We start from the raw sequence: 26755 nt of genomic DNA on the forward strand, positions 1-26755 counted from the left end.
ATAACAGTATGTGCAGTAAACACATTACAAAGGACACATATGTATCTGTGCATAAATATGTATGTGGTTAAGCACATACATACATATCCACCATTAACTTGCCTGTTCAAAGAGTAAGTCTTAGACATCGCCTGCCGGTAAAATGGTGCAGTTTATCTTTAAGGAGGCTAGAAAAATAAGAAATGAGTCTCACGTTGCACGGATGACATCACTAGCTTTTGGCTCAGTGCTCTGTATTCTCCGTCTGTGGGCTTTAGCCAAGGCTGCAGCTCTCAGCGTTTGAACAAGGAAACATCCTCAGGTATCCGGGAGCTCAGAAAACGTTCCTTTATTTCAAGGTTCAGAAGGGGGAGATGAGATTTCCAGAGACTCCTGGACATCGGCTTCTCTTCGGTTTCTCCAGGTCTCTGATGGTGCCCGCGAGGTAGTGAGGCTATCGCTACTGAGAGAAGGGAGGGGAAATTGAATAACCAACAGTCCTCCCTTCCCTACCCCCCACCCCCTCACCACCACGACCACCAAAGGGGAAAAAAACACCCTGAATATAATAACTGCTGATGCTGGAATATTATTCGCGTGGAGCTGCTGAGGCAGAGAGAGATCTTGGCATCTCAGCTCCTTTGTGGGAGCGCTGGTTGTGCATGTAAGGGAAATGGTGCAATATGAGAGCCATTGACAACTGTTAGGTAGACTGCGTGTCTTCCCCCTCCTCTATAGTGCTCCAGGCATTGGTTTTTTGAGGGGCTTATTTATTTTGAAGTGCCAGGGTGTGTGCATGTGTGTATGTGTGCGTGTTGGGGGCGGAAGGTTTTTTTCCCCCCTCAGCCTTTGTACCTGCATTTTCCTTGCATATGGGAAGCACGTTTCAGAGGCTGTTTGGTTGCCAGATGAAGTAAAGCACTGTTGAAAAATCAGATTGGGAGGCGACTGACCGATTTACATCCGGGAAGCAAAGCAAGGCGAGGATGTCAGCGGTATGAAGCCGGGGGTTTTCTCCCTAGGGCTCTGGGTGCCTCTGGGCAGAGCGTTCTGTCCATGGTGCTGAAGCAGTTTCTTAGTTCTTTGCAGCCTCTCTCGGGTTGGACTCCAGCCCCAGTCAGAGTCGATCTCTCCTCGTTCTCCTGCTGCTACGGAGTTTCATCTAATCCAGGGAAAGGAATCGTCCAATTAGGTTGCCTGGTTGACAGCGCCGACAACAAAACGAGTCGCCTGAATGGCAAGGGAAGAGAAAGAAAGCAGAGGAGCTAGGAAACAAAGGTTGTCAGAGATTGAAAACCTACATGAAGCCTGCTTCTGAGCAAAGCCTATAGGAGGGAAGGTGAAGTCCCTTTCTTGCTGAAGGAGACATATTTTTCTTAGCCCAAGACTGAAGCGAGAAACCTTTTCCTGCGCTGCATTGCCCGACCACAAGTACTGGTTGCAAAAGGGAAAGGCGATCCACTTAAAAGGGAAAACAGATCAGAGCCGGCTTGTAAACCTAGGACAATCGGTCAGTTGGAATCGGGAGATTTCTAAGCCCTGACCAGTGATGCTACAGCTCACCTGATTATTGTAAAGTGGCCCAGTTTAACAACCCCTTTCCCCTATCTATTTAAATTACCACACTTATAAAAAGAGGTGGATCGATTCCTTTGGTATACTGCACAAAGAAAGTCAAGGAGCTCCAGTTTAATCAGAAAGAACTTTTATCATTTTCCTTCTGGGGAGAAAAGAAGGAGAAACGGAAGAAGGTCGACTTTGCGCAAAGGTGGTCTTGAACTGAGCAACCCCGCTGTTTTAAGTGGGGAATCCTTTTCTGAGAGACGTGGAGGGCGCTTCTGACACTCTTAGTTGCTTTAAGCTGCAGGAGATGCCAATTAACCCACTAGATTTTCTTGGGGTTAGAACTTTTTAGATTCTCCCAGAAGCCTTGGTGCTTTGTATGTTGCTTCAGACCGTGGACGTGGACGTCTAGGGGGGAGACTCGGTTGAGCAGGACCCTCGGCTGCAATCTCTCAGGCTCAGCTGGCTGCTTTGTTCTGGGGCTGAAGAACTACCTAGGTTGTTGTGAAACATGCCCATGGTGTTGCTGTGAAGCTGAGGTATGGCTGCTGGAAGGTTACTGCTCTACACTGGCCTCTCCTTAGCTCTCTGTGCCCTCGGCATGCTGGCCGTGGCCATCTGCTCAGACCATTGGTACGAGACAGACGCCAGGAAGCATCGGGACAGGTGCAAAGCCTTTACTACTCGTCGGGTCGATCCAGGCTTCATTTATAACAACAACAATAACTTGCCGCTCAGGGCCAGCAGGTCTAGATTGGACCGCTGGGAAGGGAAACTCCTCCGGGCCAGGAACCGGAGGCAGCTGTTCGCCTTGAGCGCTATGGACGAGTGCAACCGTCAGTACAACTCCACCAACATGGGACTCTGGAGGAAATGCCACAGGCGGGGATTTGACCAAGACCTGGATGACCTCATTCAAAAAGGTAAGTGCCCGCTTTTAAGAACACGCAATGAGAGCCTAATACCCAGATTGGGGTCCCCAAACCTTTAACCTCTTTCTTGCCCCAGGTTAACTTAGTTGCTTTTTCCGAGCTCCCAATTCTTGGCCTTCACTTTACTCAGCTCTCGAATATTCAGTCCGCTTTGTAGGTAATCAGTGCTTTGATTCCTCAGCTACTTATGACAGAGGTGGTTTAGGGTTTTGCTTATCTTTACCTTGACAATTGTAGTTTGTTTTTGTTTATCTGGTCCCTTAAAATTCTCATTTTTCCAGGATAATTCTCAGGAAAATGCATTATTAGCTCTATACTGTATTGGTTTGCTTCTAAGAAACAAGAGATTGTTGTAAAGTTTTATGTACCATAAGCAAAAAAGCTGAAAAAAACAAAACCCCAAAACAAAAAAAAAATCTCTTACAAAGGAATGTCAGGGAGAAGGCAGACTACTCTTAATACAAATCTCAGCTTTAGAGGGTTGCTAAATGTTGAAGTGACATCAAGATATAGACAATGGACACCAATTTTACTTCAGGAAAGGTATCTGTTGGCCTCAAAATGATTTTTTCTCTCTTGTCTTGACAAATGGTAAATAAAAGTGATTATTGCCATGGATTGGGGGGGAGGGGGTGGAGGTGTAAGAAGATATCAGAACAAAATGCTTTCCATTTTTGAATTAGAAAAATGCTAATATTAAAAACACTTGTATATCTAATAAACAAATGAAACAAAATTAAAAGGTAGATAACACTTGCTAACGATGGTTAATTAAAAAAAATAAATGATATAGTAGAAAAAACACTGAACTTGATGCTGAGATCTGTATTTGAATCCTGACTCACACTTGCTGGGTGACCATCTGCAAGTCAATTAACCTCTTAGTTTCCTTATCTGAAAATGGTGTTAATAATATTTGCACTACCTACTTCATAGGGTTATTATGAAAAAAATACACCATAATCTTTAAAAGTACTCCATAAATATGTTGTAATTGTTATTATTATATAGCCAATTAAAAAAGATTCCTTTTCCCCATTCAGCAATATTTATAACTATATTTATGATACACAAGCATTATGGGGTACTACCATCCAAAACCTACTAAAATATTATTTGGAGATCTTATGGGACCATCACTGAAGAAGACTAATCTCTGCCAGGAGAGTAAATCCTATGAGAATGGAACACAATTTTTGTGTATCTTGGCCATCTCTCTGTATTTCACTTTTTATAGTCTGTTAAATAGTGCTCAGAGTAAAAACAGTGTTCTTCAAACTACTTTGCAACTTCCTTTTGGAAGAAATAAAATAATTTAAATTTAGAAATTTAGAATATAGTGGCTATGCTGCTCTAACAGTTTTATTGATTAGACTTGTGACAGGTGGGGCTATTCTTGTTCCCCACCACATTTCTAACCTCCCCCCAATCCCACTGAGAAAAACAACTCTCAAAGTTGGAAAAGGTTAAAAAAAATCCTAATCAATCAGAAAAAATTGTAAAATATTCAATGAAGCAATGAATAGCTTGTAGATGGTTAAATTTGGATATATTCTAGATCCAATGTATCTGAGAGGCATTTCTTTTTATATCTACTTTGAAGTTTATGTCAAGTGAATCTGGTGATTTTAATTCTATTAAATTGTAGATTGTGTTCAATATTACAAAAATCAAGTCAGCTGCACTGGTCAGGACTTTTTTAGGCTATGGTGTCCAATTTAAAGATTTAGAACATAAATAATGACTTAGATAACTTTAGTATGGATTCTTAACCTGGGTCCTTGAATTTGATAACTATTTTAGAATAGTTGATTTTCTTTGTAATCCTATATATTTTATGCATTTAAAACATCTTGAGGTGTCCCTAAGTTTCATGAGACTATCAAAGGGTCCATGATCCCCCAAAAGTTAAGAACTTCTGCTTTAGAAGAATCCAGAGGAGAGCAACATAGGGTTGGAATAAAGAATTATAAAACTGGGGGGATTAGGATTATTTAAAGAAGACTAGTAGGGAATTTAATAATGGGTTTAAGATTAATAGTATTATTTTGTCAGCTTTCTACTTTCACAAAAACTGCTGCTGCAAGGAATTAAGTGAAATATAAAGAAACCAAGGTAGTAAAGATTGACAAATGCTAAAAGGGCTTACTGAATGAAGCTGTTGAATAGACTTCTTCAATAATCTCTAAGAACACAATATTTCTCCTTTTGGTCAAGTCTGATCAGAGGCAGGGGATGGAATTTATGACCTCTTTAGGCCCCCTGCAGTTCTCTGATTCTGTGTTTCTGTGCTTGGCAACAAGAGTAAAGGTTGATTTGGCTTGTGGATCTGGTTATTTTGTTACTATAGTGACACTTTCTTCCAGTGAAGATAGAAGTACTGGCAGGGAATGGAATGGATGGAAGTGTTATCTTTTACCTCCCTATATACTGCATTTTAATTGTAATGACAGAAAATGGACAATGAATAGCAGGGAAGATTTAATATCTAAAGGTGTTTGGATATTGTATTTCACTTGAACTAATGGAAATGTTCATCATCACCAAAAATACAGCCATCACTGTCCGCCTCCTAGTATATGTGATTGCTATGGTTCCTTTTTCCTGCTGGATGTTGTTTTTCTTTGATTCCTTGTTCTGGGGACAGTGTCAAGGCTACAAATCTAGAGAGATTTATGGTCACTGTCTTCATTTTAAGGTTAAAGAAAAATCCATTTAACCTAACACCATGCTCTTTAAAGATCAATTTTTCTTGTTCTAGCTAGTCAAAGATAGATTCTAGAATTACATTCCTTGCTAGTAGAAATTATACTATAATTTGTAGCTGTCACCTGTTTCCTCAGTGTTAGGAAGATAGAAAAGGAGCTACTATGTATGTATTTAATTTTGTTGCATTGTCTGAAAAAAGTACCTTTCATTGCTCATCAATCTTCAAAAATAATGTCTTAGACCTTTTAAGCAACCTTTCTAGTTTAGTATTCACTTTTTATGAGTGTATATTAAAGGAAGAGAGGAAAAGTAAAACAAAAAAAGAGGAGTGGGCTATTTAAATATAGTGCCAATATTACAGGGAAATTAGAGATTTATCTGAATGATGATACAGCCCTAAAGAACTTAGTCATTTGGGAAATCAATACTCATTACCTTTGAAAATGCTGTATAAACATTTTAAAATAACACTTAAAACACAATTAATAAGAATCCAAACATCAAAGCCGTAGATAGTTTAAAAAAATCCCTCCTCTGAATTCACTCAGTAATCCTACCTCTCAATGCACTTTATAATGATGCAATTCCTATGTACACATTTCTGTTGCCTATTTGGTTGACTGTTTTGCACATAGTATCCTTGAAAGAAGGGACAGTATCTATTTTTCAACTAAAGATGTATGCCAAGGACACAGTACACTGCTATACTCTATCTGACTTTTCAGTAAATCCTTGTTGAGTAATTACTATTTAGATTCTCATTCAATTTAGTTCAATAAACATTTATTAACTGCAAGGTACTGCACTGGATACTGGGATTACCAAAATGAAAAATGTCATAGTCCCTGCCCTCAGAGAACTTTTCTTCTACTGAAAGGGAAATGTCATTTACACAGAGGATGATTATGCAAAATAAAACAAAGACAAAGTAGATATTCAGAAAAGATGTTCAAGGATAATTTGAGGAAAAAATTTCAGCTAAGAGAATCAGGGAAATCATCACTGAGAAAACAGAACCTGCAATAAGTCTTGAAAGGAAGATTAGGATTTCAATTGGCACAGATGAGGGAGTACAGTATATGGATGGGGGAAGCCTATGTATATAGATAAACAGAAATGGAAGATCAGTCAATCAGCAAGCATTTATTAAGTGCTTACTATGTTACTGAATATTGAGTTTAAGGAAATCTATTCTATAGAGTTCTTGAAGGAAAGTGATATGTGATAAGGCTGGAAAGGTAAATTGAGGCAGATTATGGAGAACCTTAAATGCCAAACCATTGAGTTTGCCTTTTTGAGTAGAAGAATGATATAGTTAGGTTTGTGCATGAAGATTATTTTGGCAGCTATGTGAAAGATGGGTTAAAGAGGTGAGAGACCAGAGGCTGGGACAATAGTTACTAGAACATTAAACTTAATCTTAATTAAATTCATAGGAATAAAATTACCAAGGGTTCATCCTAATTCCAGTGGGGATAATTCTATGGGAAAACATTTTAAAGGGTACTCTTAAGAAAAATCTTGATTTTTGAAGTTTACCCAAGGTGGGAATTGTTGTGGTTTCATTGTTTTTCAGTTGTCTGACTATGTGATTCCTTTTTGGTTTTCTTAGCAAAGATACTGGAGTGGTTTGCCATTTCCTTCTCCATCATCCATTTTACAGATGAGAAAACTGAGGCAAACAGGGTTAAGTGACTTGCCCAGGGTCACACAAGTGTCAGAGATCAGATTTGAACTCAGGTCTTCTACCTGGCATTCTATCTAGCTGCCCCCAACATGGGAATTAGGATACATCAATGCTGAAATGTATGAAAGTATAACAAAGAAAGTTTTCTTGGGTGAAGTCTTACCTGAAAAGGATAGTTTAAGTTAAATGCCTTAATAACATATGCTATTGAATAGAAATATTACCAATAAGAATTCTTTCCCAAGTTAGATGGGAAGGTTCTTCGTGAGAGTTAGAGTCTGTGGTCTCTGGGCAATGACATTGGGTAGAAGTGCAAATAAAATTATGGTTTAATTCATGCAAGAATGCTTCTATGAAAGGCATTATATCAAGTTTTCTGCTTTCATATCTCATAGGAGACACCCCGATAAGTCAGTGCAAACTCTGAGTACAGATAATCTGCGGAATCAGATTCAGAAATACAAAGAGACTTCTAGAGTAACCAGAGAAAGTAGCTACAAGTCAAATTGTTATAATGACACTATTTATTTCTAATTTTTTGGTTCTTTTCAAATGTTGTATTGACTATTCTTTGAAATAAGCAGATCATCAGTTGGGGTTTTGAAAGAGTTTGCATTATATGGAAATTTCCTTAAAATGGGATTTAGCTCATGTCACTTTTTTCTTTAACAAAGGCATTTTCTCATATGGTGTAGTAAGAACAATAATTATAAAACATTTCCCCTAGAATCTGGGGTGTACTATCCCTCCAATACCCATAGAATACATGGGGATAAGAAGAGTGGACATGATCTTAAAATAAAGTGACAGGGAGGCGCAAATAAAGGGAATAGACATGGCCAACAACATGGAAAACTCTGGAGCTGCAGAGTCTCAATTTCCTTTCTTTGAGATCCTTATGAAATTCATGTAACTGGGTTGGCTCCTTGAAAGGCACAGCATCTCAGCTCTCTGAGTCAATCTTATGTCATGTTTAGTCAAACAGGTCACTTGGCTATGGAGCTAGCCCCTTGCTTACTTGGGCTTGGCTGCGGCTGGTTGTCTGCAATCTTAGCTCAGCAGCTATGTTGTTATCAAACTGGTCTGGCCAGGTCACTCTATTACTGGGTAGCTGCTGCTAGAATGTATTAAGAGGGTTAAAGGGCTGCTAGGCTGTGATTGCCCAGGCTATGCCAAACAGATATCACAGATGCTGCAGTCTTCTTAGGATGTGGTGTCTCTGCAGGATGCATTGATCCCTTGGGCTTGCACTGTAGTCTTCACTACCTTTATCCTCTGGCTCAATGGAGTATTATAACTTTCTTTTTTCAGTTAGAGTATTTCAGTGCTTTTTTCAGCAAGGGTAATGACCTTTAGTCTTAAATTGGCAGAAGCTTCATCTCTGACTCCCTCAGAGCTGAGGTTCTGAGGTTTGTAACCTCTGGTCCTTCATATAATTTGTTTAATAATTATTAAAGACAAATTCTATTCCTTGTAATGGTTAATTATATAAAAATATATTTCCTTCCTAAACACATTTATATGTTTTGCTCCAAATTATTACATTAGAAACAGAGGATAATATAAATTAACATGGTTACTTGGACCTAGCAGTAAAGAGTATGGAACTAGGGTGAATGGAAAAAAGTCAAAAAGAAGCACATTTTAGCTCATTTTAATGAAGAAATTCCTAACAATTTGAGCTGTCTCAAATTTAATAGTCTATAGGTATTTATTTAAATGTAATCAATATCATGCTAGTTTTTCCATTAATAATATGTTGATTTTTAATTAGTCTTTCCTGATTTTCTCTTCTCTCTCTCTCTCTCTCTCTCTCTCTCTGTCTCTCTCTCTCCCTCCCTCCCTCCCTCTCTCCTTTAGTATGGTATAGTGAATCAAAGACTGATCCTTCAGTCCAACTAGTATGGACACTTAATTGTTACTCACCCTAGGGGCAACAACCTTGTTAGGTTAATAAACCCATAGTAACCTAAATACTGTTTCAGAATAGAAATTTAGGGGTTCTTTTAGGTGTTATACACCTGATAGTGAGAAAGAATCGGGGTTCTCCCTCTATATGACCTACAAAATTTTAGGTTATGCCAAATACAAAAAGCAAAATCCTAATTGTCTTCTGGCTTGATCTAATCCTGCACATACATAGACAAACTTCAATGTATTTATCCAGATTTACAAATCCATGTGCATGAACTTATATGGGTATACTGCACAGACTAATTGAGAAAGGAGAAGGTTTCTGCTCGATAGGTGAGTGTACCTGTGGAAGAAAACATTTTCTATTTTATAGGTGGAAAGAACCTTAAAAATAATTGATTTAAAGCCCCCTCATTAAACTGATGAGTGGTGGTATGGTGCAGGGGCTGCATAGTGCAGTGTTTAGAATGTAAGATTTGGAGACAGGAAAACTTGAGTTCAAATCCCTCTTTGGATACTTATTGTGTAATGATGGTCAAGTCACTTAAGTTTCCTGATTCTCAGTATCCTCATGTATTAAATGATGATAATGGAGCTCAATTGAGAAAATGTACCTTAAAGTGCTACACAAATATCAGTTATCATTATTATTACATCTGAAATAAGTGAGGAGCAGAGAGGTTAAGGAACTTGGCCAAAGTTATCTAGATCAGGGATGAGGAACCTGCAGCCTTGAGGCCATATATGGCCTTCTAGATTCTCAAGTGTGGCCTTCTGACTGTACCCAAGTTTTACAGAACTATTCTTTGAAACTTGGATTGAGTCAAAGGGCCACACTTGAGGACCTAGATGGCCACATGTGGCCTTGAGGCTACAGGTTCCCCACCTCTGACTTAGATATAAAATATAGTTAAAATTTAAGCAAAGGAACAGCAACCCAAAATTCAGCATGTTTCTACCTTACTATACTGCCTCCATTGGAGTTTGGTGGGAGGGAATAGGTATGTAGGTAAGTGGTTGATAAAAAGAGATTATGGGTGACGAAGAGTATGGATAACATTCTCTAATGTGACCACAGGATGCTAGCTTATAACAAGACAAAGTAGAAAACATGGCAGCTAATTTCTCATCAATACACATCAATGTTGTAATAATTCACTTAAATATCTTCATTCCTGTGTACATATCCTACCAATTCAAAATCTTAATCTGTAGATTGTGGCTAGAAGATGTAAACAAAATAAAGATAAAGAAATTGGATTCTGGATCAATGTTCAGAGTATTTTCACACTAGAGAAAAGGAAAAGAAGCAAAGATAAGAGACCAGAGTTGCGAATATCATCCAACACCTCTAGGTATTTACTGGCTCTGACTAATGATGGAATCTTCAAACAGAGAATATTTTATTGTGATAATAAATTTTGCTCTAAGTAGACAAATATATGCCCCTTAACCAAAATAGTTACGGGTGTATGTGGTGTTCATGGAGGACTAGCACCACTGGTGTGGGGGCTTGCTTAACCCTTTTCAGGGCTTCTTATCCACTTTTGGTGTCCACCTGCCACCCAACTCTCACCTGTGACTCCAAGAAGCAATAGTATGCACAGACGCCATGTCCTGTTAAAGCTCTAGGCAAATGGGCTAAACCAGGGGGAGGGTAACTAACAGGCCTCAAACCCATCAGTGAGTTAGGGGGAGGTCTACCCGAAGCATGTGAAGACTTCTCCTAGTGTAATGGGTGGGTGAGAAGAATTCATTCCAATGGCCATGAAGGAGGTTGAAGCAGGCACTGGTAGTGCTTAGAGCTTGATCAGACATTGAAGACACCAATGCATCTAGACCATTGCCAGTTGCCTTGACTTTTGTCTTGCCACTGGACTTCAGTGAGTCTGGAATAAAGAGTGAGGCTGAGGAATTTATGCAACTTTACCTTACTTAAATCCATTTCATAGCAAGTCAAGACATCACTCCATGATGCCCTTTTCATAAAGGAAGGTTAAACAGCAGAGGCAGGGATGTAATTCTTGTTTCCTTAAGCTTAGAAGGTAGTTTCCATTACCTCTACCAAACTGGAATTCCTCTCCTTGATATGGATTAATTTAGATTTCATATAAGTTAATTCACTAAGAGGTAAATGAAAACTACCCTACTAAGCTAATTTTCATTATTCTTAAATGAGAGGAAGAAAAACTTACATTAAATGATTGACTCTTTTTATAGTACAGATACAGTAACACATAGGAGCAAGCTTATCTGAATTCTGTTTTATTAAACAGCAGAATTTCTGATCCTTTAGCCAGGGTTTGTGCATCTTTTATGGTAGCCCAACCACAGTACATCCATGTTATCTCCTAAAACAACCTTAGGCTTTTCTGAGGAGGAGAATTTGAATTCCTCTCTGACATTTAAGCACTAATTACTGGTATATAACCTTAGCAATGCTGAAGTCATAAGTGGCCTATCTTCCATGTATATTACTTCAGTTCTGTTCATTCTAGTACCTTGGACTACTATCACTCCCTACCTAAACTATTATGCTAACCTCTTATTTGCTTTTCTCCCCCACCTCCAAATTCATCCTTCTTACCACTGCTGGATGAATTTTCTTTATGTATAGATATGGTTTTCTGCTGAAAAATTTCAGTGACTCCACATTACCTAGTAAGTAAAGTTCAAATGCCTTTGCCTGGCATTTAAGGCTCTTATAATTTGGTGCCACCATTTCTAGTTTTATCTTGTGTAACTCTCTACCATATATGTTCTGTTTTAGTTAATCTAGTGTACTCTCTGCATGAGGTTGATCCCTTTGCATAGCTTTGTCTCACTCAAATAGAATTCACTTGCAAGTTAAGACATCACCCTTCTGATGTCATTGGCCCTCTTCGAGAATGAAGGATGAACAACAGTACACTCTCTGTCTCCCAAATGTATCCCATCATTTTCTACCCTGGTGCCTTTGTTCACACAGTTCCTTTTATAGCACTTCAAATATATTTTCTTTCCCCTGTTAGACTGTTCAATTTCTCCCCAACCTTTTAAAGCACTACTTAAATATCACCTTTGGTCAATGAGTACCTCTTCCCCTTGGCTTTCACATAACTCTTTGTTTTGTTCAGTGGATAGAGTGCTGGCACTGGAGTCAGGAGGACCTCAGTTCAAATTTGACCTCAGACACTTGTTAACTGTGTAAACTCTGGGCAAGTCACTTAACCCTGTCTACCTCGGTTTTCTCATCTGCAAAATGACCTGAAAAAGGAAATTGCAAACCACTCTAGTTATCCTGCTAAGAAAATTCTGAATGGGGTCACAGAGAGTTGAACATGACTGGGAAATTGAACAACAACAATATATTTATGATATACTATTTTGTATTGTAATCTATGCATATCTCTCCACCTACTACAGTGTAGGCTTCATTAGTGCAGGGTCCAATTTTTTGTAAAATTTTTCCTCCTCCAATATTCAGCACAGTGCTGAATACAGTAGATACTTAAATATTTTGTGAAGTCACCTTCGGCTTTTGGGCCCTGTCTTCCCACTCTTTGATTGTATGTCATTCAACATTGAGACCCATTTCTTCCTTCCAAATGAGTCTTAGATTTACCTTTTATTTTCTACTTCTTCTAGATGCTTCTAGACAGCATCCTTACTATTTCATACCTGGATTGCTGCAACAACCTTCTTGTTTCCAATGCCTCTGGACTCTTTCTCCTTACCTACATTCTGCCTCTCAGTGATAGACCAATCTTTCTAAAACATTGTTTTTATCATGTCACTTAAAGTGGTTCCCAATTGCCTGATGGATATCCAGACATCTCTGTTTGACATCTGAGACCTTCCCTTCCCTCTCCTCACTGTATCTACCCAATCTTGTTTCTTTATACTCACTTTTGTCCCAGCCAGATGGGACAGGTCTATTTTCCTTCCCCAGCATACACCATGGTCATTTCTGCCTCTCTGCCTTAAATGTCCATAATGTTTCTCTTTTATCTAGAGTGCCTCCTACTTAAATTCTCCACTTCTCCAAGTTCTACTCATTTTTCAAGGCCCAGTTTAAGACCAATCCCCTTCCATTAAAGCTGTGAGCTTTTCTATCCCTCAATGATCTCTCCCTTTCCTAAACTCCCAATATACTTTTTAGCACCTCATGCAGGTTAATGTTTAATTCTTTTCCACTGGTTTTATGTATGATAATTCTATTACCCAGCTGGAATGCAAGCTCTTTGGGGTCAGGGACTATGTCTTAAACTTTGGGTACATAATAGATACTGAATAAATTCTCATTGATTGTTTGAAATTTATAATTTTTTTATTGTCTGTACCTATCAGCAGCCAATGTTTCTTTTATTATATGCTTTCAGTACTTAGTGGTAATGGTTTCATCATAAATGACTACATTGGAACAAGAATGGTAATAATAACAATAATTAAGAAAGTTATAATGGAGATAAAAGGCTTTCTTTTATTGTGGGGATTAAAGCCACACCAATATAAAGTTTATCTATATATGCATATATATACATACACACATATTTCCAAACATGCATATATATACAATGTGTGTATATATTACATATATACGTATATATATATATACATATATATATATAAATTTACAAAAACACACATTTAGGTAGTCTAAATATAAGCCCCAAAATGTACAAGGGCTTTAAGAATGAGAAACAATGTGTTTCAATTTGTCAGTAACATAGACCAAGAACCGTCCAAAAGTCACTTGGGATTATTTACAGGCGATTGTTTGGGTCTGAGGAGATGCCTTTGTTGGCATTCAGAGGGAGCTGAGAAATTTGCTACTGTTTTGAAAGAATCTGGTCTCTTAATTATTTCTATTGATTTTTGTGTGTTTTTTCTTTCTTTTTTCTTTCTCAGCGTCACGGTATTTTGCCAATAAAAAAAAATCATGTTAGGTCATCTTCATAAATTTATAGTTTCCTGCTTTTTAAGAAGGCCTTATTATTCCATATTCTGAACCTGACTCTCTAATAGACTTTATTTGTTACAGAGCTGTTCTTATTCAGTTTAAACTGCATTCTTCTTCATCATTATAATGACTCCTTCCATTTAGGCAGCAATGCCTCTCACTGCCACCAAGAGCCTAGAATGTTTTGCAGACCTGGAGGGGAGAAGATTGTTTCTTCTCTGAAGGGGCAATAGACCACTAGCCACAGCAGATGGTAGGGATATAATGAAACCAGTTTGAATCTCTATTTAAAAATCTTATTCAAATTTTATTCACAGTGAAGCCCCCTAGAATGTGCCCTATTACTCATATCACTTTCCTGCTCCTCTCATACATAAAATTTTTTTCCTGGTAACTGCTACATAATGTTTGTATATTATCTTTAGTTTTTGCTGTTTAAACTAGATTTTACTCTTTTTAATCAACAGATATTTGCCTTTCTTTCCTCTTACCTTTCCCCCTGCTCTCCCTGCATTGAGAAAAAGTGAAAAATACACTGTTACAGACATGTATAGTTAAACAAAACAAATTCCTGCATTGGGTGTGTAAAAAAAATATTCCTCAGTCTGTACTCTGAGTTGGTCATCTCTATGACAGAAGGTGGGTTGCATGTTTCATCATTAATCCTCTGGAGTTATGATTTGTCATTACATTGATCAGATTCCTAAAGTCTTTCAAAGTTATTTGAGTTTTTACAATATTGTTATTACTGTATTAATTGTTCTCCTGGTTCTGCTCACTTCATTCTGTATCAGTTCATATAAGTTTCCCCAGGTTTGTCTGAAAACTATTCCCTTTATCATTTCTTATAGCACAATGGTATTCTATCATACTCATATACCACAAATTGTTTAGCCATTCCCCAATTGACTGGTAATTCCTTATTTCCACTTCTTTGCCATTATAAAAAATTGTGATAAATATTATTTTAATAATAGGATTATTTATGCACACCCTACATCCTCCTACTAGACTGTTAAGTTTTCTGAAGGCAAAAACTATCTTAACTAGACCTTTTGATCCAGAAGTGCTTCTATATAGTCAGCACTTAAAAAATATTTGTAGAATTGAATTTAATTCTCTTCTTTGTAAGGGACACCAACTTTTTTTTTCTTTTTGGAGGGGGGAATGCAGGGTGATTGGGGTTAAGTGACTTGCCCAAGTATCTGAAGCCGAATTTGAACTCAGGTCCTCCTGACTTCAGGGCCAGTGCTTTATTGACACCAACTTTTTAAGTGAACAACTCTGGAAATTCTGTGCCTGAGACATTTGTGAGCTGAAGCTCTTGCTAGTATCAGCAGGGGTGAAAAAGAAGTTTCTAAGAATTATATGTATGGAGGGCAAGTCATACCTAAACAATAGCCCTTCCTGAAAAATTGACATTGAGATAGAGGAGAATATAAAAAAAGTAAAATGGAAAGCTGTTTCCCTATTACTTCTAGGATCAAATACAAACTCTTTTATTTGGCATTTAAAGCCCATTATAATCTGGCTCTAACCTACATTTCCAGGCTTATTGTATATTTTCTCCCTCTCATGCAATGAATATTCCAGATGAACTGGCATTTTTGTTGCTCCTCATATATAACATTACATCTCCCATATCCATTCCTGTGCTATTTTGCATGCCTGGAATGTATTCCTGACTCACCTCAACTTCTTAGAATCCTTGGTTCCTCTTCAAGCTCATTTGAAAGGTCACCTACTATAAGAGGCCTTTTCTGATTCTCTCCAGCTATTAGTGCTTCTCCCCCTCTTCCCCATCCTCACCATTCTTGGAGGTAAGATTGTTTCTTCTTGAAAGGAGACCTTTTATTCTTGAAATACCATGGCTATAAAAAATATACCAACATACAAACTGATTGAAATAAGAGACTGTGTTCTTGATTATATTGTATTTAACAACTGCTCTTCTCCATGTACTCACTACACTTTTACATTTAATCTATATTATTAGCATCTTCTTCATCACTTTCTTAAGTCCAGATAATCAATATAACGATAAATCAAGTCCTAATCTATACAGTGCTTATTTCTGAGGTGTAAATATACACACTGAAAATTTAACAATGGGGGAGTTGTTTGGAGTGTGCCTTTAGTCCACACCAATTTTAGATCTACCTGGGAGAGCTGATATTGCACAGCAGATAGTGAGATGACCTTGAAGCCTGGAAGACTTAAATCCTGCTTCTGACACATATGGGTGGCATAGTTTTAGGCAAGTCACTTGACTTAGTGCAATAGGCAAATCTCTTAATTGCAGAGAAGATGCTGACCTTGTAGGTTGGTATCAAGGCTGGTGCCACTTATTGTACCCAAATCACTAAAACATACACACATAAGTTGTTTGCAATATGCTTCTGTTCAAAGTGAGAAATTAAAAGCAAAATTATGAAGTAACATCAAATTCATAAAGGTTTTATGGAGGATTGAGTAGTAAAAAGTTTATCTTGTCCTCGGGTAACATGGTGGCAAGAATAGAGACACAAGATACTTGGGTTTGGACCCAAATGCTAGTATTTACTAGCTATGTGACTATAAATAAGTTACTTATTCTCTCTGACTCTCTGGTTCCTCATCTGTAGAACGGGATAATAATACCTGTATCAGCTACCTCACCGGGTTGTTATAAGGATCAACTGAGATAAAGGGTTTTGTAAACTTTAAAACATTGTGCAAATGGAAGCTATTAAGAGGAAATATAAACTCTTTAGAGTAGTTGATGCTCATTTATTCTTTTTTTGACTGACAATCTATCTTCATTTTTTTTAGTTTTTAAAATTCATTTTTTATGAGATTTTGAGTTCCTAATTTTTCACCTTCCTCCCCCTCCCCCCAAGATGGCAAGCAATCTGATATAGCTTATATACCATCATGTTAAACATATTTCCACATTAGTCATGTTGTGAAAGCAGAAACAGAAAAGAAAGGAAAAATCATGAAACAAAAAACAAAAATTGAAAATAGTATGCTTCAGTCTGCATTCAGACTCCATAGTTCTTTCTCTGGACATGGACAACATTTTCCCTCATGAGTCTTCTGGAATTATCTTGGATCATTGTGTTTTTGAGAAAAGCTAAGTCTGTCATAGCTGATCATTGCACAATGTTGCCGTTACTGTATACAATGTTCTCCTGGTTCTGCTTGCTTCACTCAGATGCTCATTTTTTTCTTAATGATATCAAAGGAAAGAGGTAACATTATTGCTAACTTGAGCAAATATTTTACATGAGAAGGGAAAAATTGAATGACTTTGTGCCTTTCTTGGTATGTTTCCTATTGAAATATTTTGAGTCTCAATGGGCCTTCCTTTCACCTTTATCCTTTTTTCTCTCCCTTCTCTCATTCATTAGGCAAGTATTTATTGAATCTCTTGTATTCATTTCTACCTCTTTCCTTTGTTGCCTCTCTTTACTTCCCCTTTTTCTTTTCTCTCTCTTTCTCCCTACTTTCTCTTCTTTCTTTGTTCAGTAAATCACATTTACTCACTAAAGCAAGACATTTAAAATATATTCTTCAGTACCTGAATGGGATTCTGGTACTGTTGATGGGAGTATTTCCTTCCATGGTGGAAATCAATTTATAGTTGATTCACAGTAGTTATGTTCTATAAAGTTGCTGCAGACACTGAATTAGCAAATACTTAACTATTGCTCCTAGGGGAAAGACAGGATTGGGTTCCTGTGAGCCTCTGATCACAACATTTACTTTAGCACTTTCTTGAGCAGTTTTGCCTATAGATTGGCAAATTTCCTTTTCCTTTTCCTGGATGTATCATATTGTTGATTCAATAACATTGATCTTATGGCCAACAGCACTATAATTCATGCCTGAATGAAGCTTATCTAACATATGTATTTTTTCTGTAAGGCCCATCACAGCCTTTGTGTGTTTAGGACCACTAGACAGCACTTCGGTACTATGCTTAGGGGCCATTTTAAATAGCAAAATCACCTACAAAAAGCACAAAAGTAAGAAAAACATGGCACTAAATAGACCACGAAAAGAACACTTGGTTACATTATTAGAGCTGGAACAAGAAGACAGATCATTGCCTTGTTGAACTTCAGCTGGTAAAGTGTATTATTGGATGACTCAAAATTTTAACTTCTCTGTGTGTGTTCACGAATGACCTCAAAAGTGCAATGAATATTGATTTTAGGATTACAAATATATTTTAGTGAATAGGAGAATTCACAAATATGGAATCCACAAATAATGAAGACCAACTTTACATTTTGTAGGTACAAATCTACTTTGTTCTTTATTATAGATATGGTCCTAAAATTATTTTAAAATCAGGTTTTAAAAATAGAATCATAATTGAACCAATCAAGCATTTATTAAATTACCTACTATGTGCAGTAGCACTGAGAATATGGAGATAAACATGAAAGAGTTCCTGGTCTCAAGGAGCTTGCATTCTATCGGGGGAAAACAACACATACACATATAAATATAAAATTAACTAAAAGCAAATACTCATAGTTTTGAGGGTAAAAGACCATCAGATGAGGGTGGGGTTTCAGATAAGTACTCATGGAAGAGATAGCCTTGGAGCTGAGCTTTGAAGGAAACTAAGAGTTAAGAGGGGAATACATTTCAGGGGTGAGGGACAACCAGGAATTAGAATGGTAATGTGTGCAGAGAACAGCAAATAAGCCAGTCTGGATGGAATGTAGCTTGCACAAAGGGGAATAATGTATAGTAGACCTGGAAAAGTTGACTGGATCCATATCGTGAAGGATTTTAAATGATAAAAAAAAAGATTTGTCATTCATATTGGAGCTTATTGAGAAACAAATGGACATATTCAGGCTTGTGCTTTAGGAATATCTCTTTGGCAGTTGTGTAAAGAATGGACTGAAACATACTAGAGGAACTCACTATGTAAGCAAACTTTACCTTGAGTTCTTTTGTAAAATGAATCACAGAGTCATAGACTATTAGTTTTAAGGGACCTCAGAGAAGGACCCATCTGGTCCAATCCTTCCCTGACCAAGAATCTCTTAACCTACATAACAAATGGTCATACAAGTTTACTTGAAACCCTCTAGTAAGGAAGAATCCCTTCCCTTCTCTCCAGGCAGTTAATTTTACTTGTGGATAGATTTAATTTATGACTCCCTGCATCTTCTATCCATGGCCTTTTGTTTTATTACCTGGGACCAAGTAGCACAAGTCTATTCATTCTTCCATGAAATAACCCTTCAAAGGGGCAGCTAGATGGCACAGTGAATAGAGCACTGACCCTGGAGTCAGGAGGAAATGAGTTCGAATCCAGACTCAGACTCTTAACATTTACTAGTTATGTGACTTTGGGCAAGTCACTTAACTCCAATTGCCCTACCTTGCCCCCTCCAAAAAAAAATAACCCTTCAAAGACTTGAAGGCAGTCATCAAGTCTTAAGTTTCTTCTTCTCTAGGCTGTACAGTCTTAGTACTTTCAATTGTTCCCTGTATAGCATGACCTTGGAGCTATTCTCCATGGGAGCTGCCCTCTTTTGGAAGCTTTCTAGCTTGGCAATGCTGTTTCTAAAATATGATATCCTAGAACTGAACACAATACTCCAGATGTGGTCTGACCAGGGTAGATTAGAACAGGACTAGTTCTGGACAAGATGCACTTTGTTTCTTTACTATTTTATTTTTCCCAATTATATGTAAAAACAATTTTTGACATATGAAAATTTTTTTTCTTTTTAAATTCTTTCCCTCCCTCCTTTATCTCCTCCCTTATTGAGAAGGCAAGCAATTTGATATAAGTTATACATATGAAGTCATGTAAATATATTTCCATATTAGTCATGTTATGAAAGAAAACATAGACTGGAAAAAACTTCCAAACCAAAAAAAACCCAAAATATTCTTTGTTCTGCACTCAGACTCCATCAATTCTTTTCTCTGGAGGAAGATAGAATTTTTCATCAGAAGTCTTTTGGAATTACCTTAGATCATTGTATTACTGAGAGGAGCTAATCATTTATAGTTGGTCATTGTACAATATTGCTGTTCTGTTTCTTCTTACTTCACTTTGCATTAGTTCATGCAAGTAATTTCAAGTTTTTCTCAAAGCCTCATGCTTATCATTTCTTATAGCACAATAATATTCCATCATAATCATACACCACAACTTGTTCAGCCATTCCCCAATTGATGGACATCCCCTCAATTTCCATTGCTTTGCCACCACAAAAAGATCTGCTATAAATATTTTTGTATGGATAGATCATTTTTCTTAAAAAAATCTTTTTAGGATACAGACCTAGTAGTGGTATTGCGAGGTCACAGGATATGCATGGTTTTATAGCCTTTTGGTCATAGTTCCAAATTGCTCTACATTGCAGGGCTTCTCAAACTTTTCCCACTCACCACTGCTTGAATGCTTCTTAAACTGAGTCTTGACCCCATATGGGACCAACAGTTTCTGAAGCGCTGCACAGAATGGTTGGATCAGTTTGCAACTCCAGCAACAGTGCTTTAATATCCCAATCTTTCCATATCCCCTCCCACATTTATTATTTTTCTTTTTTGTCACATTAGCCACTGTGATAGATGTGAGGTGGTACCTCAGAGACATCATGCACTCTGAATACAGCTTAGAGTAGCTATAACATTTTGGCTTCCATGTCACATTGCTGATTCACACTGAGCTTGTATGCTCTAAAATTTCCAGATGAGTTGCTATCTAGTTATACAACCTCCATCTTATATTTGTGCAATTGATTTTTTTTCGATCTCAAGTGGGACTTTATATTTAATCCTATGAAATTTCATTTTCTTCTCCTAACATCCTTCTCCAATGCCTTATTGACCCTGGGTTCTCAAAGTCTATCCTAGTAGAGCATGAGCTCTGATTGTTCTATTGGAAAAAGTTTTGAGTATGGTCCAGGTAATTCGGAATTATCATCAAATGCAATTGATCACTCTGTAATTCACCTAATTTGCATAAGGTTTTCATTCATTGGCTTGCCTTCTAGATTAAGTCCAAACCCTGTAGTTTAGCATTTAAAGTTCTCTAAAATATGTCACCAAACTATCTTTCTAACCCTATTTCAATGGATTATGATTCAGGTTCCCAAGTTCAAATCCCATTTCTGTCACTAACTAGTTGTAAGGCTTTGGGTAAATCACTGCTATCCTCTGAGCCTCCATTTCCTCATTTATAAAATGAGAATGCGTTAGACAATTTTAAATTGTGCTGTCTAGCTCTGGATCTCAGATTTTATTCCCATATCAGTAGTACAGTCTATAGTAAGTGAATTAACCACTGTTACCAAATTCACCCTGCAACATTTTCACCCTTCCTCACTCACCACCTCCCTTCTGAAATCCTCTCTATCATCTAAAAAATGTTGCTGATATGCAATATATGTTACAGTGGATCTTTCCTAAAATGTGTGTGCTCTCCAACTGGAAAAAAGTCTCCTTTTAAAGACTTTCATCACAAAGTCCATAATCCCAAGAGGAACTGTAGGATGTGGAAGATGGCTTTTAATTCCTATGGGTCAGCAGAGTTGTTAATTTTTCCAAAAGTGGTGCTTGTGATGAGTGGCCAGCAGCATGTCTATTTCAGCTTTTATTATACATATCACTAGTTGTGTGGTGACTGGCTGGGTGCTTGACAGATCAATAGGATGCTAAAAAGGGATCTGCATCAGAGGCCATTATGGCTCCTTCAAGAAGATAGATTGTCTGCAGGAAGTAGGGTCCTTTTGGGAATGACAATAATCCCATATTAAGACTGTTATTATTAGGTAGAAAGGAGTCTCCCAGTCTTTTCCAAGGTTGTAGATCCAGTCACAAGGGTTTTAAAATGGAACGCATATGAGGAGGAGTTGGTAAGTCAGGTGAATTTTCATTTTTCATAGGTATCTTTTTATTATTTCCTCCATAAACACTGTAGATACCTTATTTTTGTCTCTGAGAAGGCAATGTGGTATAATGGCAAAAGCACTGGATTTGCAATCAGAGGACCTGGAACCCAGGTCTAATAACTACCACCCGTGTGACACTGGGCAGATTATTTAACCTCCCTGGACTCAGTATCTTTATCTGTAAAATGAGGGAGCTAGACTAGCAGTTGTTGAATGTCCCTCCTAGCCCTGAATGCTGTGATCGTTTGAATAAACTGTAGCCATATTTTCTGCAATGTAAAGCTGGCCACACTTGTTCTCCTTTTTGAAATAGAATATTTTGATCATCTGTTTTAAATTCACCTTGGTTATTGACCAACTTTTATATATTAGAGGATATTGGTTCTTGTTGTCAGGTCCCTGAACTTAAACCAATATTTTGATACCTGTGTTTTAATATAATGGCTTCTTTCACAATTCTAAATATTTTATTTTACGTATGTAAAAACATTATTCTGATAGTAGTCCATAGAATTTGCAGGATTGTCAAAGGCATCTATGTCACAAAAAATAAGGAGCCCTTGGCCTCAGATGCCGGACCCAGTGCTACACCTTAATTCAAGGAAAACTGCGTAGATTTTTGCTGTGGGCTCTGTCATTTGGGAGGGCAGTAGGATCATTCCCTCTCGTTAAGAGCCTGGTTCATCATGTTGGTTTTCCTCATTGTCTCCACTATCTGAACCTTACTATGGTACAGAGGTGGACCTGGCTTCTCCAAACTTATGTCAGCAACATTCAGCCTCTGGAGAGGCTGGGAAGGTTTTGAGTATGGGCCTGGCAATGGATGTTATGTCTTTCATTTGAGGACTGGCTTTTCTGAGTATGGAGGAACACCTCCCCAGAGGCAGTGAATTCTTCCAGGTGTGATAACTCATGAACCATCCACATAATTACTGAGGGATTGGTTTACTGAAGGGCTATGATCTATATGCTCACACTGATGAAATCATAGATCCTTTAAGGTAAGAAGTTACCCGAGCACCAATATTTTCACTTTACAATCTGGAACAGAGTATTCTATGAGAAATCAATCAATCAACAAACATAATAAAAGCTTCCCATAAGGGAGGGATTGTAAAAAGCCTTGGGGATGCCCATATAAAAGCAAAATGATTACTGCCATCAGGAAACTTACTATCTTTTTATTTTTTTTTTGGAGGGGAGAAGGCAAAGAAATTGAGGTTAAGTGACTTGTCTAAGGTCACATAGCTAATCCGTGTGTCAAGTGTCTAAGACTGGATTTGAACTCAAGTCATCCTGACTCCTGGACTGGCTCTATTCATCCTGGCTCTCTTCACTGCACCACCTAGCTGCCCCAGGAAGCATACTATCTATCTGAGGAACACATATCCAACAGGAGTTATTAACCTTTTTGCATGTGTCATAGACACTTTTGGCAGTCTAGTGAAACCTATGGACCATTTCTCAGAATGTTTTTTTTTCTAAAAATTTCATAATTAAAGGAAATGATAAATTTTAGTTAGAAGTTAATGGCAAATAGATGCATCCCCCCCGCCCATACAAGTTGATAGACTCCCTGAAATCTATCTACAGACCTTTTGGGAGTCCCTGGGCCCCAGGTTAATAACCTCTGACATATAGGTATATACAGAATAGAAGAGTCAAGCACTTGGGGCACAGGGGGCTCAGAAAAAGCTTCATGGTATTGGAGCTGAGCCTTGAAGGAAATCAGAGAATCTAAGAGGTGGAAATAAGGAAGCAATGCTTTTTTTATCATGGAGTCCAGGCAGTGTGAAACATTTCACTAGACGTTCAGGGACATATATTACATTTCTACCTTGTTGAGAGATGTGCTGTATGGCCTTTGACAAGTTGTTCAACAATTCTTACCCTTTGCTTCTTTCATAAAAATAGTGCATAAGTAAAGCATCTGGGTTCCAATCTTGTCATTGCAGGGCACAAGGGAGTGAACCTGGTGGAGAATAAAGGGGTTAGAAAAACTACTCAGGTTGTGAGGAAGGGAAGAGAGTTGGAAGGAAGGTTGAGAGAAACCGAGACTGCTGTGGCCATAATAGAGAATACCAACCAAGAAAGACAAGTTGGACCAGCAACAAAATTTCCCTAGAAAGCAGAAATATAAGGACTATATTTTACCAATTGAATACTGTTTTTGCTGAGCAATGAAAAGGAGAAAGAGGCATAGAAAGAGGAGGAGTAGCCGTGTGACTTTGGGCAAGTCACTTAACCCCAACTGCCCTACATTTCCCCCTCCAAAAGGCAAAAAAAAAGAGGAGTAAGGAGAGAGTAATAAGCTAAGAGTGACATAATGCTTCATGCCTATCTCACTGCATTATGGAGAGGAAAGGGCTTTGAAAGCCTTAAAGTGCTACATAAGTATGTCATTGTTTACATTATTGTTGCACAGTGCCTTTGCATCATATTATTTGCTCTTTCTAATAATAATGATTATAGCTAACAGAATTTACAAAACACTTTATATATATTATTTCATTTGATACTTCCAATAACACTTAAAGTAGGTGGTACATGTGCTATTATTCTCCTTGTACAGGTAAGGAAACTGATACAGAGAGGGTGATATATAAATGATTTATAAGTAATATATGAATATAAATATATGTTATCTATAAATGATTTACCCCAAATTACACAACTAGCAGTAAGTGACAGAACCAGGACACAAAGATAGTTCTTCTGACATTACATACGGTGTTTCTCCTATTATATGTGACCTTGAATAGGGATGGGGGCATGGTACAAGTGAAGAACAACACACATCATTGTGGAACATTTTGGGGAGAGTATACCATAAGAAGTGATTGTTGTTGTTCAGTTGTTTCAGTCCTGTTCAACTCTTCATGACTCCATTTGGAATTTTCTCTGCAAAGATACTGGAGTGGTTTTCCATTTTCTTCTCCAGTTCATTTTTATAGATGAAGAAAGTGAGGCAAACAGGGTTAAGTGACTTGCCCAGGGTCACACAGCTAGTAAGTGTCTGAGATTGGATTTGAACTTGGGAAGATGAATCTTTCTGATTCCAAGCAGAGTGCTCTATGTACTGTACCACCTAGCTGCCCCAAGTGATAGAAAGTAACAATTCAGATAGTTTTCCCTAATGCTCACATCTGAGCACATTTTGGATGAGAACAGATATGGCAAAATTTATGTATAATAACATATGCTTCTTGCAAAACAACTTTAGAGTGGAAAGGGGCCTTAGAGATCAAGGTTATTATGTCCAGGATCTCTTGACTTCATAGCTGATGGTCTTTCAGTGATGCCATGGCTCATTTGTGGGCCTTTTAAAGAAAGGAAAAGCATATTTTCATGTGCATGCAGCCAGGCTTACTCTTCAAGTCACCTCGTAATTCTTCCCATAAAAAACCTGCCCTTTAGATGTATACAATGATAGTAAAATGTCAAAATAATATAGATATACGGAGTCTAATAGTAAGAGCATTGGGTCTGGAGTCAGATGACCTGGGTTCCATTCCTGACTTTGTGGCCAAAATTACTTTACTTATCTGGAACTCAGTTCTCTCATCTCTATCTGAAGGGCATTGGATGATCACTAAGCAGCCCTCCCACCACTTTTTAGCTTGCCAGGATTCTAGATTCTGAGGACTATGTGTCTGGGACAGGATTAGACATTTTATTCTTGGGTGGTATATGATGTGCTATGTCTTGGAATGTTAAGGCTGGAAAACTTGAAAGGTCTAATTTTTAAGAAAAGATGATTTTCTCTCAAGCCTCTCTTAATTACTTCTGTCTCATGTGAGTGATCCTCTTACCAAGATTTTTTGCATTTAAAAGCATCCCTTAATTGGGATTGGAAGATATTTTGACTGTTGACATTTAGGTCATTTTTGGAGAGAAATCTTTCCTTTCCCCATTTTTCTCTCTCCTCTCAACAAGGATGAACAGTTACATTCTTGCCTTGTCATCCCAGCAGTTCTGCATTATGCTTGGTCCTTAGTAAAGTGACCAAAATGCAGACGTTCCTGAATTAATGCCTTTCCTGGTTATGACCTAGCTCCTGCCATTGTCCATTGAAAATCTCAAACTTAAGGATTTCCATTAACTTATTAGCAATAGATATTTGCCTCTTTTGACTTAAGAATTAAATTCCTTCTCTTGGAAACACACAGAAATAATTTAGCTCTTTTGCTGAGTTTGTCAGTTCTTTTTGAATCTGAAGATGTGGCCAGCCTCACTTGAATAGGTGTGGACAAGACTTGTCTCTGTTACTGCCTCTTGGGGAAAAGAACCCCAATTAGGAATTCTTTTATTTGGGGCAAAAAATTAGGCTGCATGGAGGGCAGTCTGATGGGGAGTAGGTAGCAAAGCTAGCAAGAACTGACCAAAGACCACAAGATGAGGTATGGTAATGCATGCCATGGGAAGGAAGTACATCTTTCTGGTTAGGAAGCAAATATCTCTAGATGTTGACACCTTTAGTTAAAGCCCCATTTGTCCTATGATAGTTACCATTCTACTGGAGGTCAGCAAGAATTGTCAGATTCCTGGGGAAAATTATAAATTCTTTGTTTTTTGGACAAATAACAAACAACAGGTACAAGTTAATGGAGCAGATGTTGGTAAATTGATCTTAGACTTCCTTTACAGAAATTCAAAGGTTACCTCTCTTTATACTCATTTGTCTGTCTTTTCTTTTCACTGTTGCACAGATCTCTAAGGCTGAATATTCTTACCCTTATCAACTTTGGGGGATATAGAGGCCTGGTATCCCTGCCCAGAGCAAGCTCTGTGAGGAAAAGATTAGTCCATTTGGGTTCTTGGATTTATTCTTGTGTGATGTCTATCATTATGAGATTATATAAGGAGTGCTTTTCACCAGCAACTAGAGTTGCCCTAACTTCTTTTGATTTGGGATAGCATTATTCTGAATTCTGACTAGGGGTGCCAGAATCTGTAAGCTAGTGGCATTCTCATTGATAGTGGGCTAGAACCATATCATGTTTTCAAACTCCTGAAATGTTTCCAGTTTGTTTTTCTATCCTTATGGCTCTTCTGGCAACCTCACATCTCTAGTCTCCATCCACACTCACTTTACCTACTTAGTCTTCATTTT

General features: G+C 37.8%; 1 protein-coding gene across 1 annotated transcript in view; it reads left to right on the top strand.

Moving 5' to 3' along the window:
- The first annotated feature begins 434 nt into the window (after positions 1–434).
- Positions 435–26755, top strand: part of TMEM178B (transmembrane protein 178B) — a 457319-nt gene continuing 430998 nt past the window's right edge. The window contains exon 1 of the mRNA XM_069087383.1: positions 435–2465. Within this exon, the coding sequence (XP_068943484.1) occupies positions 2084–2465 (382 nt within the window). The 5' untranslated portion in view covers positions 435–2083. The remainder of the gene's footprint in view (positions 2466–26755) is intronic.

Source organism: Petaurus breviceps, unplaced genomic scaffold (assembly GCF_028583685.1).
Source record: "Petaurus breviceps papuanus isolate PSGF00001 unplaced genomic scaffold, PetGlider_PUasm1.0 181, whole genome shotgun sequence".
NCBI lineage: Eukaryota > Metazoa > Chordata > Mammalia > Diprotodontia > Petauridae > Petaurus > Petaurus breviceps.